This window comes from Sceloporus undulatus, chromosome 2 (genome assembly GCF_019175285.1).
Source record: "Sceloporus undulatus isolate JIND9_A2432 ecotype Alabama chromosome 2, SceUnd_v1.1, whole genome shotgun sequence".
In the NCBI taxonomy this organism is placed as follows: Eukaryota; Metazoa; Chordata; class Lepidosauria; order Squamata; family Phrynosomatidae; genus Sceloporus; species Sceloporus undulatus.
In genome coordinates, this window is record NC_056523.1 from 125,045,197 (window position 1) to 125,057,055 (window position 11,859).

The window sequence follows — 11,859 nt, forward strand, 5'->3', positions numbered from 1 at the left end:
TATTGTTTATGACATAGTAGGCAAGGATCAGCTTCAGGGCAGCCTGATCAAAGGAAGAGAAGAATACAAGAGACTTACCAACAAGACCTTCCCGGGCAGCTCACTGTCATCCTGGCCCACCTGTTCAACTCTATCCCCTTCCAAGCTCAGCTTCTCGATGGCAATGTCCCTGGAAATGGGGAAACATTAGTCTGCAGAATCACCTCGAAAAATTACCATGGGTGCTGCAGCTTAGTATGAAGCTGCAGAAAACAGCACCCAGGTGTTTGTCCGCAAGACAGGCCTGCACATTTTCATCTCACAGGCAGCTCTTTGGCTGGCTAAAGTAAAAGTTAAGCTTGCAGGAAAATGTCGTGGACATTTTCCTGCTTGTTCAGGGAAAGAGCTATAGTTGCTTTGCAAATGGGACCCTGGAGGGAAACTGTCTAAAAACTGCAAGGTTAGGAAAGAACTATAAAGCAGAGAAATTGCAACTTATATAATACTTAGCTGCCATAAAAAGCATAGAGACACACATGTTTCAACTGACTGGCAATGGTAAAAATGGAGACCATTTCTATTAGACGCCTGCAACTATCCCCTCAAATATCTTGCCAGAATTTCCCAGACTTAAATTTATTTTTCTATCTAGACTCTAGCAACAAAGGGAAAAAAAGTTTGCTACTTGGATTGTCTTCCTGTAGAAGCTTGATTCTTATATGTGAAGTCGAAGGCTTTCATGGCCGGCATCCATAGTTTTTTGTGGGTTTTTGGGGCTATGTGGCCATGATCTAGAAGAGTTTCTTCCTGACGTTTCGCCAGCATCTGTGGCTGGCGTCTTCAGAGAATGCTTGCCAGGAAATATACCCACTTTTTCCAAGCAGGCATTCTTTGAAGATGCCAGCCACAGATGCTGGCGAAACGTCAGGAAGAAACTCTTCTAGAACATGGCCACATAGCCCAAAAAACCCACAAAAAATTATGTGATTCTTATATCTTGCCAAGCTGCCAGGTTACCAAGCAGGTATAGTGGATACCTACCCAGAGTTGAGGCTGTGTCTACTTTCTGAGCTAGCTGTTGGGTTCATCTGTGTTGAAGGGCTATAAGTCCCTGTGCTGCTGGTAGTGGGGATGATGCGCCGCAGGAGCCTCACCCATGTGGCTATATCAATGTTCATTTGGCGGGCACGCAGGAAAGCCTTGCCTGGGAAGGAGAGGAAAAGGCAGTTTAAACAATGTAAGTACTGCTGTAAAAACTGAAGGGCTATCAAATCCAGCACCATAGTTCCACAAAGGCTTGATCAGATGGCTCTTGAAAGCCCTCAAATATTGCAATAGTGTTCTGCTGCTCAAATTTGGAGCTATGTCACCTCTGATCCTCAATGCATCACAATAACCATAATGGCTAGTATCTTTATGATCCACATTTTACTGTAATATCATTTTAAAGCCATCTACACTACATCACAGCATCTGATGGCAGCAGATTCTACAGGTCAACTATGTTCTGTACAAACAACTGCTTTATTTTGTCTATCCTGTAATTCCTGCAATCCAGGCTTACTGCATGACCACAGATTCTGTTGTTTTGCCAGTAAGTAATGGATTAGATGTACAAGTCACAAGTGGCAACATGCATGTATGAGACCCCTCTTTCAGTAGTGAAGACAAGTTCAGACCTGTTTACACCAATATGTTTTAGCAGTACAGTCATGAAAATCTTTCATTCTGAAAGCTCCTAGACTAATACCTATCCCCCACCCCATAAGCTCATGTTCCAAATTCAAGCATACAATATAAACACCCGTAACAGAAGGCAATTATCTGAGAGCTTGTATAGCATTAATGGCCAAGAGAATAAGCTGGTTCAGATCTCATCTCAGCTATAAACGTACTATGGCCAGTTCCACACGGCGGTAAGAAATCTGCAGCTCTTCAGATTTTTATGGACCCCAACTCCCAGCAGCTCCAGACAACACTGGTCAGGGATGATATGGAAAGGTTAGGATTACTGAGGTACTTTGAATACCTGAAATATGCTATACTTATGTGGACACAAAGAAGAAAGTAGACCCTTTATGTTGATGCATACTTAAAAGACAATATAATTTTATGAAAAGATGAATATGTGAAAAGGAATAAATGGCATTATTAAGTGGTCGGTTTGAGGGCTAATCACTTGTTGTGGAGGAAGCTGATTAATTTCAACCTCTGTTAATGAAAAAAAAATCCCTAGTAAGGAAAAATACTTTGACTGATTACCATCACACAGTTGGTGGAGACTGTAATTCCACTCTTCAGAGTGTGTCCCATTTCTTACCTTGTTGCTTAGAAAAGATCTTCTTCTGTCGCTGAAGCTTGGGTATGCGCTCAATTACAGGGTTAAAAAAAGTAACCTGCAGTAAGTGAAAACAACATAAGTTCAACCATGGCAGACTGCACCATGGACAACAACTCTTGCCACAACACTGGTGGAGAACAAAAGAGACCTCAGAGCCAGAGTTAATAAACAGGTTGACACATACAAACTGAAGAAGCCATGGTAGGCTGAGACTGAAGAATTTTCTATCTAAAATGAGGATGTCTGCTTCTGCCCTAAGATTCAGTATAAAGGGATTCTTTGTTTCTTGGGCTATGAGAATGGAGGTCTTCCACTGGCTTCCTAAAAGGTGACCCAATTACAGTAGGAGTGGGGAACCTGTGTCGTCCAGACATTTTTGGACTCTCCATCAACCCTATCCAGCCAACAATATATGAAAGGACACAGGTTCATAGAATCATAGAGGTGGAAGAGTCCACAAGGGCCATCCAGTCCAACCCCCTGCCATGCAGGAATTCTTAGTCAAAGCATCCCCCAACAAATAGCCATCCAGCCTCTGTCTAAAGACCTCCAAAGAAGGAGATTCCACCACTGTCCAATGCAGTGTGTTCCACTGACAAACAGCTCATAATGTCAGGAAGTCCTTCCTAATGTTGAGGTGGAATCTCTTCCTGCAGCTTGTAGCCATTGTTCCGGGTCCTGTTCTCTGGAGCAGCAGAAAACAAGCTTGCTCCATCCTCAATATGACACCCCTTCAAATACTTCAAATATCACTTCTTAACTTTCTCTTCTCCAGGCTAATCATATCCAGCTCCCTAAGTCACTCCTCATAGGGCATGATTTCTAGACCTTTCACCATTTTAGTCACCCTCCTTTGGACACACTCCAGCTTGCCAACATCCTTTTTGAACTGTAATGCCCAGTACTGGACACAGTATTCCAGGTGGGGCCTGACCAAAGCAGAATAGAGTGGCAGCATTACTTCCCTTGATCCAGACACTATACTATTATTGATGCAGTCTAGAATTGCATTGGCCTTTTATCTGCTGCACTGGCCTTTTTATCTCATATTCAACTTGTGGTCTACTAGGACTTCTACATCCCTTTCACACATAGTCTCGTTAATACAGGTGTCTTCCATTCTTTATCTATGTATTTCTTTTCTTTTCTTTTTTTGCCCTAAGTGCAGTATCTTACATTTCTCTGTACTGAAATTCATTTTGTTAGCTTTGGCCCAATTTTCTAATCTATTAAGGTCATTTTGAATTTTGATCCTGTCCTCTGTGGTATTAGCTATTCTGCTTAATTTGGTGTCATCTGCAAATTTGATAAGCATGCCCCCTATTCTTTCATCCAAGTAATTGATAAAGATGTTGAATAGCACTGGGCCCAGGACAGAATCCTGTGGCACTCCACTGGTCACTTCTCTCCAGGATGAAGAAGAGCCATTGTTGAGCACTCTTTGGCTTCAGCCAGTCAACCAATTACCAAAATTAGTTTTCTGTGGGTTTTTCAGGCTATGTGGCCATGTTCTAGCAGAGTTTCTTTCTGATGTTTCACCAGCATCTGTGACTGGCATCTTCAGAGAAAGATTATTTAACAGTTGCCTTGTCTAGCCCACATTTTACTAGCTTGTTTGCAAGAAAGTCATGGGGGACTTTGTCAAAGGTCTTACTGAAATCAAGATACAGTATGCTATGTCTACAGCTTTTCTTTCATCTACTAAGGTGGTAATTTGAATAAAAAAGAGATCAGATTAGACTGACATGACTTATTTCTCTGAAACCCCTGTTGACTTTTTGTAATTGTGGCACTCCTTTATAAATGTGCACTGACTCTTTGTTTAATGATCTGCTCTAGAATCTTTACTGGTATTGATGTCAGACTAATGAGGCAATCATTGTTGGGATCTCCCTTTTTCCCCCTTTTTGAAGATAGGGACGTTTGCAGGTTCTCTGTCCCTTCTTCCGCACTAAAGAACAAGAGAATCCTGTAAGTAGAAATAATTCATTTAGACATTTCTACCTTGTCTTAGGAGAGCCAGAGTGCTGTAGCAGTTTGAGTGCTGGACTACAACTTTGAAGACTAGAGTTCAAATCCCTGCTTGGCCATGGAAACCCACTGGATGAACTTGGGCAAGTCCCACTCTCTTACCCTCAGAGGAAGGCAAAGGCAAACCCTCTCTAAACAAATCTTGCCAAGAAAACCCCATGATAGTTCAACTTAGGGTTTCCATAAGTGGGAAATGACTTAAGGGCACACAACAACTACAACCATGACTTAGAAATAAATTCTTCTTTATATATTCAGACCTAATATACAAAATGAAAAACAAAACATGAACATAATAAATGCAATAATAAAAACAATATGAAGAAACAATATCCTATCATAGGAATGTGTTGCATTCCTCAAGCTTAAAAGGAAGGCAGGCAACCACCTCACTAATCCCTGTGCTCACAAGCCAATTGTTTCAGTACTGCTTCCAGAGTGTCATAAATAGGTTAGAGGTTGTTTTTTCATCCAGTTTAAAAACACACACACAAAACAGAAGCTGGGATATTTTGACTTCACTTTCTCAACTGTCTCCCTGAGTAGCATACCAAGGCCTAGGTTAACTATAAACAAACAAAAATTCTCATAATAGAAACTCTTTGTGGAAGCAGAATGATTCCCAAGACAGAAACTGGCCAATGTTAACATTATCGAATATTCTGGTCAGTTATGGTCCCTATCTATAATGAATAATTCCTATTTTAGCATTCAAATGAAACACACCAATTCAGGAATATAAGGTCTTTCCAGATCACTGTAAATTTTCACCTAGCAACTGTAGCTGTAGTGGTCAGGGTCCCTCACCCCACCTCTGAAGTAATGTTTGTATTATAGGTAAACTGCATTTTCTCAGTCTAGTACTCAAACCAGAACATATTATTATTATTATTATTATTACTATTACAAAAAATATTCTAAATAATCAGAGGCATTATTTTTATGCACCAATTGGGAGACAGGAATGAAATACTTTATAGTGCTGTTACTGGAAAGGGATTAATGCAAATACTGTACTAAAACTTCTGACTTTCCATTCATAGCTGCATTATCACTTTGTTCTTATCACAATACATGTCTTTTCCTTCCCATATACCTCTGTTAACAAAAAGTAATGGCAAGGAGAGTTGGATTACTGAGGACACTTGCAAAGTAGTTTTTATAACCAACTGTACTTTTTAGCTTACTCCAATTTCCCAATATTATTAGGTAGTGTGTAAAAGACTTCTCTAGAAGCTGCGTAAAATATTTGATACTGTATTTGAAGTGGTAGAACAAAAGGAGAGAACCTGTGGCCCTCCTGTTATTGTTGGACTATACGTTGTACCATACATGGAACTTAATGTCTCTCAGTCCTGCTTTGTCTGAAGGAAGGAAGTGTCCATTTTATATCTATGTATATAGGTAATTTTACTGTTACTATAAGACACTTTGTGTTTACACTCTCCTACCTGTGTATCTGTTCCTGTTTAGCTATGAAATGTGACTACCAAATCCCTGGACATAACATTTCCAGGCGCCTGATCCCAGTCACCACTAACTTGATTAAAATCCTCTTTTTGTTACCTCTGCCAAGAGGGTACCCTGTGGCTCCAACTCCAAGTGGATTTCATGGCGTTGGTTGTCAAGGAAATCCTCCAGTTTAAGGTATTTCAGGGCACAGAGACTTCGGTAGTCACGCCAGTATACACCAATCTCCAGCTCTCTTGCCTGATATAGGGGGAAAGGATTCATCAGAAATGTCAACAGCAAGTAGTGACTGATTCCACATTGCATCCATAACTAATATGTCAAAGCGCAATCAAAATCTTCACTGGGATTGGGTTAATGGACTCTTCACTATGTGTGTGTGTGTCTGTGTCTGTGTCTATGTCCGTGTGTCTGTAACAGAGGACCTGAACAGACAGGCCAAAATAAAACTGCTTCAGGTCATTTTGGAGGTATGCTGTTTAAATGACACATGCATCTTAAGAGGTCAGAAGTAGCACCAAAGCTGCACTCCAGTCCTTAGGACTGGAGCATTGCTTTGGTGTGGTTTCCAGACTCTTAAGACACATGCAGCATTTAAACAGCATACCTCCAAAGTGACCTGAATCAGCTTTATTTTGGCCTGTCTGTTTGGGCCCAGAGTACTCAAAAACTTCAGAAAGGCACCAAGACCATTCTTATGAAGTATATTGCTTGATGAGTAAAAAGAGCAAAGTTGGTGACTCTTGCTATATTAACAAATTCCTCAGTTGTATCAATACATGGCATCTTTTCTTTCTTCCCCTAAGAAGCAAATATACTTGACTTTGGAGTGATATTTGATGAGAGAATGAATAACTAATGGAATGAATATATACCACCACCCCTCCCTATGTCTTCCAATAGGCATGAAAATGGAGGAGTTTTTGTCCACCCTAAATTCAGTCAGGATGATCATGGAAAGCAAAATCTTTGCACATACCCTCTCCAGGTCTACAGTGAAAGTCTGGTTCCATGCCTGTAGGCCACTGGGCTTCCATGCTGTCTGGCCTACAACTCCATTATCCAGCTTTAATACAGCACTTACTTCATCTGGAAATGCAAGAAAAACAATAAACAGTAAAGTTTGAGAAATAACAGAAAAAACAGCTATAACTCAGGGTGAGAAGAAGGAAGGCACACAGCCATTGTGGCAGTGGAATAATTCCCAATGTCTCGTTTCTCCTTCCCCACATGAGTGTCATCCCCACTGCTCTACAAGTTTACTCACTGCTGATATCTTCAGATTTGATGGTAGTTCTGCCACTCACACTACCAGTCCTGCTGTACAATCCTCGGCCACTGCGACTCATGAAAGAACTGTTGCAAGGAAGGGACACAGTGGAGCCACGTGTGCGTCCAGGGACACACTCCAAGAGACCACTGCAACCCAACAGCTGCACTTCAAGTGTTCCTGCCAAAAAGAAATAGAAAAAGAAAGATGTAATTAGCTCTGCTCTGAAGCATTCAAAACTGGATTGCAAGGCAGTTTTTGCTGGGAACTAAATGCTCTTGTCTCTTTATCCCATGGCACTCCAAAAGAAGCTGGGAGCTTGGGGTGAACTAGAAAGCCCAGTACTATTCAACATCTTTATCAATGACTTGGATGAGTAGCTAATACCCCAGAGGACAGGATCAAAACTCAAAATAACCTTAATAGATTAGAAAGCTGGGCCAAAGCTAACAAAATGAATTTCAACACGGAGAAATGTAAGGTAATGCACTTAGGGTGGAAAAATGAAATGCACAGATATAGGATGGGCGACACCTGGCTGAACGAGACTAGATGTGAAAGGGATCTAGGAGTCTAAGTAGACCACAAGTTGAACATGAGTCAACTGTGTGATGTGGCAGCTAGAAAGGCCAATGTGATTTTAGGCTGCATCAATAGAAGTATAGTGTCTAGATCAAGGGAAGTAATAGTGCCACTCTATTCTGCTCTGGTCAGGCCCCACCTGGAATATTGTGTCCAGTTCTGGGCATCACAATTTAAAAAGGATGTGGAGAAATGAGCATGTCCAAAGGAGGGTGACTAAAATGGTGAAGGGTCTGGAAACCATCTCCTATGAGGAATGACTTAGGGAGCTGGGGATGTTTAGCCTGGAGAAGGGAAAGTTAAGAAGTGATATGATAGCCCTGTTTAAATATTTGAAGGGATGTCATATTGAGGAGGGAGCAAGCTTGTTTTCTGCTGCTCCAGAAAACAGGACCCGGAGCAATGAATGCAAGCTGCAGGAAAAGAGATTCCACCTCAACATTGGGAGGAACTTCCTGACAGTAAGGGCTATTCAACAGTGGAACACACTCCCTTGGAGTGTGGTGGAGTCTCCTTCCTTGGAGGACTTTAAACAGAGGCTGTCTGTTTAAAGCATCTGCCGGGGATGCTTTGACTGAGAATTCCTGCATGGCAGGGGGTTGGACTGGATGGCCCTTGTGGTCTTCCAGCTCTATGATTCTATGATTTTATAAGGTAGCTCACTGAGAGAAAATGCTGGGGGGAAACAAAGAGAATAATGCATGCTAAATATTATGGCAAATAGGAGCCCAAACTAATTCAGGCCCAGTCCATGGAGAATACAACTACCTGTGAGTGGTGATGGCTTTGAAAGGGTATTGTACTGGTTGTGTTGGTATGAAGTATTATTGCGGACACTGAAGGTAGGGGAAGAGTCCAGAATGAGCTCCTCCTTGATGATACAGCCCTTGGGGTGGTCTTGGGGCAATTCAGCCAGACGCTGTTCCAACGAATGCCGCAAAAGATCCAACTTCTGGCTCGATTCATTGAGCTTGGTCTGTGCCTGTATCAAAAGCCCAGAGTGTCAGGTACAAACAGTGCTCTGAGCTCCACACATCACTAATGAATGGTTCACCTTCTTTCCACAGCGACCCCCCCCCCCATACTTACCACCTGGTAGAAACATCACAGTCTTCCTGTGATATTAACAATGGCATAGAGACACAACTCCCTGTATCCCAGGTCTACATTCAGTTCAGGACAGATCTAAATTCCTTGATTCTCAAGTAACTATGCTGTCAAATCTAACAGGCCACATCACAGTGGCAGAGCTACTCACAGCAAACCCAAGTGCAAATATTTTTCTGTTTTCCAATACCATCTGCAACTAGAACTGGATGTTACAGTACAGGGAATTTTGTAAGAACAGAGAAGTACATATATTATTTATTTATTAATTAAAATATTTATACCCTGCCCTGTACCTGAAGATCTTAGGGCGGTTTATAAGAATATAATTTTAAAACAATAAATAAAAATAATTAAAAAGTTTCAAATGTATTAAGTACATTATGAATTATAGAATCATACAATCATAGAATAATAGAGTTGGAAGAGACCACAAGTGCCATCCAGTCCAACCTACTGCCATGTAGGAAATCCAAATCAAAGCATCCCCGACAGATGGCCATCCAGCCTCTGTTTAAAGACCTCCAATGAAGGAGACTCCACCACTCTCCAATGCAGTGTGTTCCACTGTCAAACAGCCCTTATTGTCAGGAAGTTCCTCCTAATGTTGAGGTGGTATCTCTTTTCCTGTAGCTTGCATCCATTGTTCCGGGTCCTAGTCTCTGGAGCAGCAGAAAACAAGCTTGCTCTCTCCTCAATATGACCTTCCTTCAAATATTTAAACAGGGCTATCATATCACCTCTTAACCTTCTCTTCTCCAGGCTAAACATCCCCAGCTCCCTAAGTCATTCCTCATAGGACATGGTTTCCAGACCCTTCACCATTTTAGTCGCCCTCCTTTGGACATGCTCCAGTTTCTCCACATCCTTTTTAAATTGTGATGCCCAGAACTGGACACAATATTCCAGGTGGGGCCTGACCAGAGCAGAATAGAGTGGCACTATTACTTCCCTTGATCTAGACACTATACTTCTATCAATGCAGCCTAAAATTGCATTGGCCTTTCTAGCTGCCACATTGCACTATAATAATAATAATAAAATTTATTTATATCCCGCCTAGCTACAAAATGCAATCGAGGCGGCTTACAATATTAAAATATACAGTCTGAACCCTCAACCCACCCACCCTTAAATATGTAGAATTTAAAACATAAAACATACTTAAAAACATGTTCAACTTGTGGTCTACTTGGACTCCTAGATCCCTTTCACATGTAGTAAAAAACCAGACAATTTACAACGAGTTAAAATAATTTAGACAACAGGACCCAGAACAATGGATGCAAGCTGCAGGAAAAGAAATTCCTCCTAAACATTAGGAGGAACTTCCTGATAGTAAGGGCTGGTTGACAGTGGAGCAAACTTCCTCGGAGGGTAGTGGAGTCTCCTTCATTGGAAGTCTTTAAACAGAGGCTGGATGGCAACTGTTGGGTATGCTTTGATTGAGAGTTCCCGCATGGCAGGGGGTTGGACTAGATGGCCCTTGTGGTCTCTTCCAACTCTATGATTCTATGATTTTAATTTTAAATAATGGTCTGATCGTTTCAATTCCTGGCAAGCTTCTAACAAACTCAGATTATGACTGCACTCACAAGAAATTGTACATGCTAAGAGCTCTGTGACAAACAACTGATAACAATTCCTATGCAATTTAAGAGGCTGCTTGATTGCTGAACAGGTGTAGCAGATAATGTATTCTTGTGGCTGAGATCAGGGAGAGGTAAACAAAATTTGGGATATTTAACATCTCTTACATGTTAACTTTACTGCAGTTCTAAGTAAAAAAAAAAAAGCTGTTTATTGCTCACTTTGCCAAATAATTCATTTCCTCCCTGCATCTCCTCTCCGTAGCCCCACCTGAGGGAAGTGCTCATTACCTCAGAGATGGCATGACGGTCCTGAACTTTGCTAGAGCCCAGAAGGCGCAGTACGTTCTTGGCACCCTCAGAGACTGCATGCTCCACCCGGAAGTGATGTCGCAGCTCCTCAATCCTCAGCTCTATGGTACTTAAATCAGTATTACCTACAAGGAACATGAAAAATTCAGGCCACCCATTCCTGTGTTTAAAAGAACAGCTGCTACTTTGTGTGAAGCAGTAGGCTGCTTTGGACAGGGAAGCCCAAACACTTCAGGCTCAAGAAAATGGGTTTTAAGCTCCATATGGAGGTAGGTTAGAGGGAGACTTTACAAATCTCTCCAGAAAACATTCCTCCCATTCCCAAAGGAATCTTTAGTTAAAAAAAAAGAAAAAAAAAAAAGGGGGGGGTTTGCAGAGTAGCTGTCTGCCTGCAGCAAAAGTGTCTATAAGGTACAGGGGCTGTCTTCTTCATCCTCCCCTTCACCTTGCCCATCCTCCATATTCAGCTGCACCTCATCAGCCTGCATAGCTTTGCGGATCTGCATTCGGATTATATTGATCTTGGTCTTGCTGTCCTGTAGCATCTGCTGGGCTGTCTGTAGCAGCTTCCGATCCTAGGGAGCAGACCAGGTGGAGTGGGATCAGTGGGATCAGCAGGAGAAAATCAGCCATTAGTATGTCCCCAGATCTGAGGGCAGAACCTGTCCATCTGCCTCCCAGTATGTTATTCTGCAGCTTTAACTATAACTGCACACTCTTTCTTTCCAAACTGGGGAGTGGGGGATCCAAACCCTAATTCTCTGCACAATAATCACAGAGTTGGAAAAACATCCTAGTATTTGGGAGGTGCCTCACCTATGGGGTCTGCAGAGTAGAGAGTTTAATTAAAAATAAAAATTTATTCCTCAAGCAAAATTACATTTTAAAAAAAACTCATCTAGTTGATAGGGGAGGATTCTCAAATTCTGAGAGGTTTCAGATACAGAAACAGTCTGTTTAGTTTCATTTCAGTAACAATAACAAAGAAGCATAAATGACTAACAAAAGCATCTGTATGTCTCAAAGTTCACAAATGGATATGATATTTGGACCAAATGTTGCTGGTGCAAACATATGCAACATTTTTCCAATTACGATTAATGGAGTAACTATATTCTTTTTAAAACTACACTGGTACCCCGGGATACGAAATGATCGGGTTACGAATTTTTCGGGAT

General features: G+C 41.6%; 1 protein-coding gene across 2 annotated transcripts in view; it reads right to left on the reverse strand.

Moving 5' to 3' along the window:
* Positions 1–11,859, reverse strand: part of PKN1 (protein kinase N1) — a 96,655-nt gene that overhangs the window by 7,989 nt on the left and 76,807 nt on the right. For both annotated transcript variants that reach the window (XM_042449276.1, XM_042449275.1), the window contains exons 4-12: positions 11,127–11,256; positions 10,661–10,806; positions 8,442–8,655; positions 7,089–7,271; positions 6,801–6,910; positions 5,918–6,061; positions 2,300–2,375; positions 1,021–1,183; positions 79–169 (exon numbers count right to left, since the gene is read on the reverse strand). In XM_042449276.1, the coding sequence (XP_042305210.1) occupies positions 79–169; positions 1,021–1,183; positions 2,300–2,375; positions 5,918–6,061; positions 6,801–6,910; positions 7,089–7,271; positions 8,442–8,655; positions 10,661–10,806; positions 11,127–11,256 (1,257 nt within the window). The remainder of the gene's footprint in view (positions 1–78; positions 170–1,020; positions 1,184–2,299; positions 2,376–5,917; positions 6,062–6,800; positions 6,911–7,088; positions 7,272–8,441; positions 8,656–10,660; positions 10,807–11,126; positions 11,257–11,859) is intronic.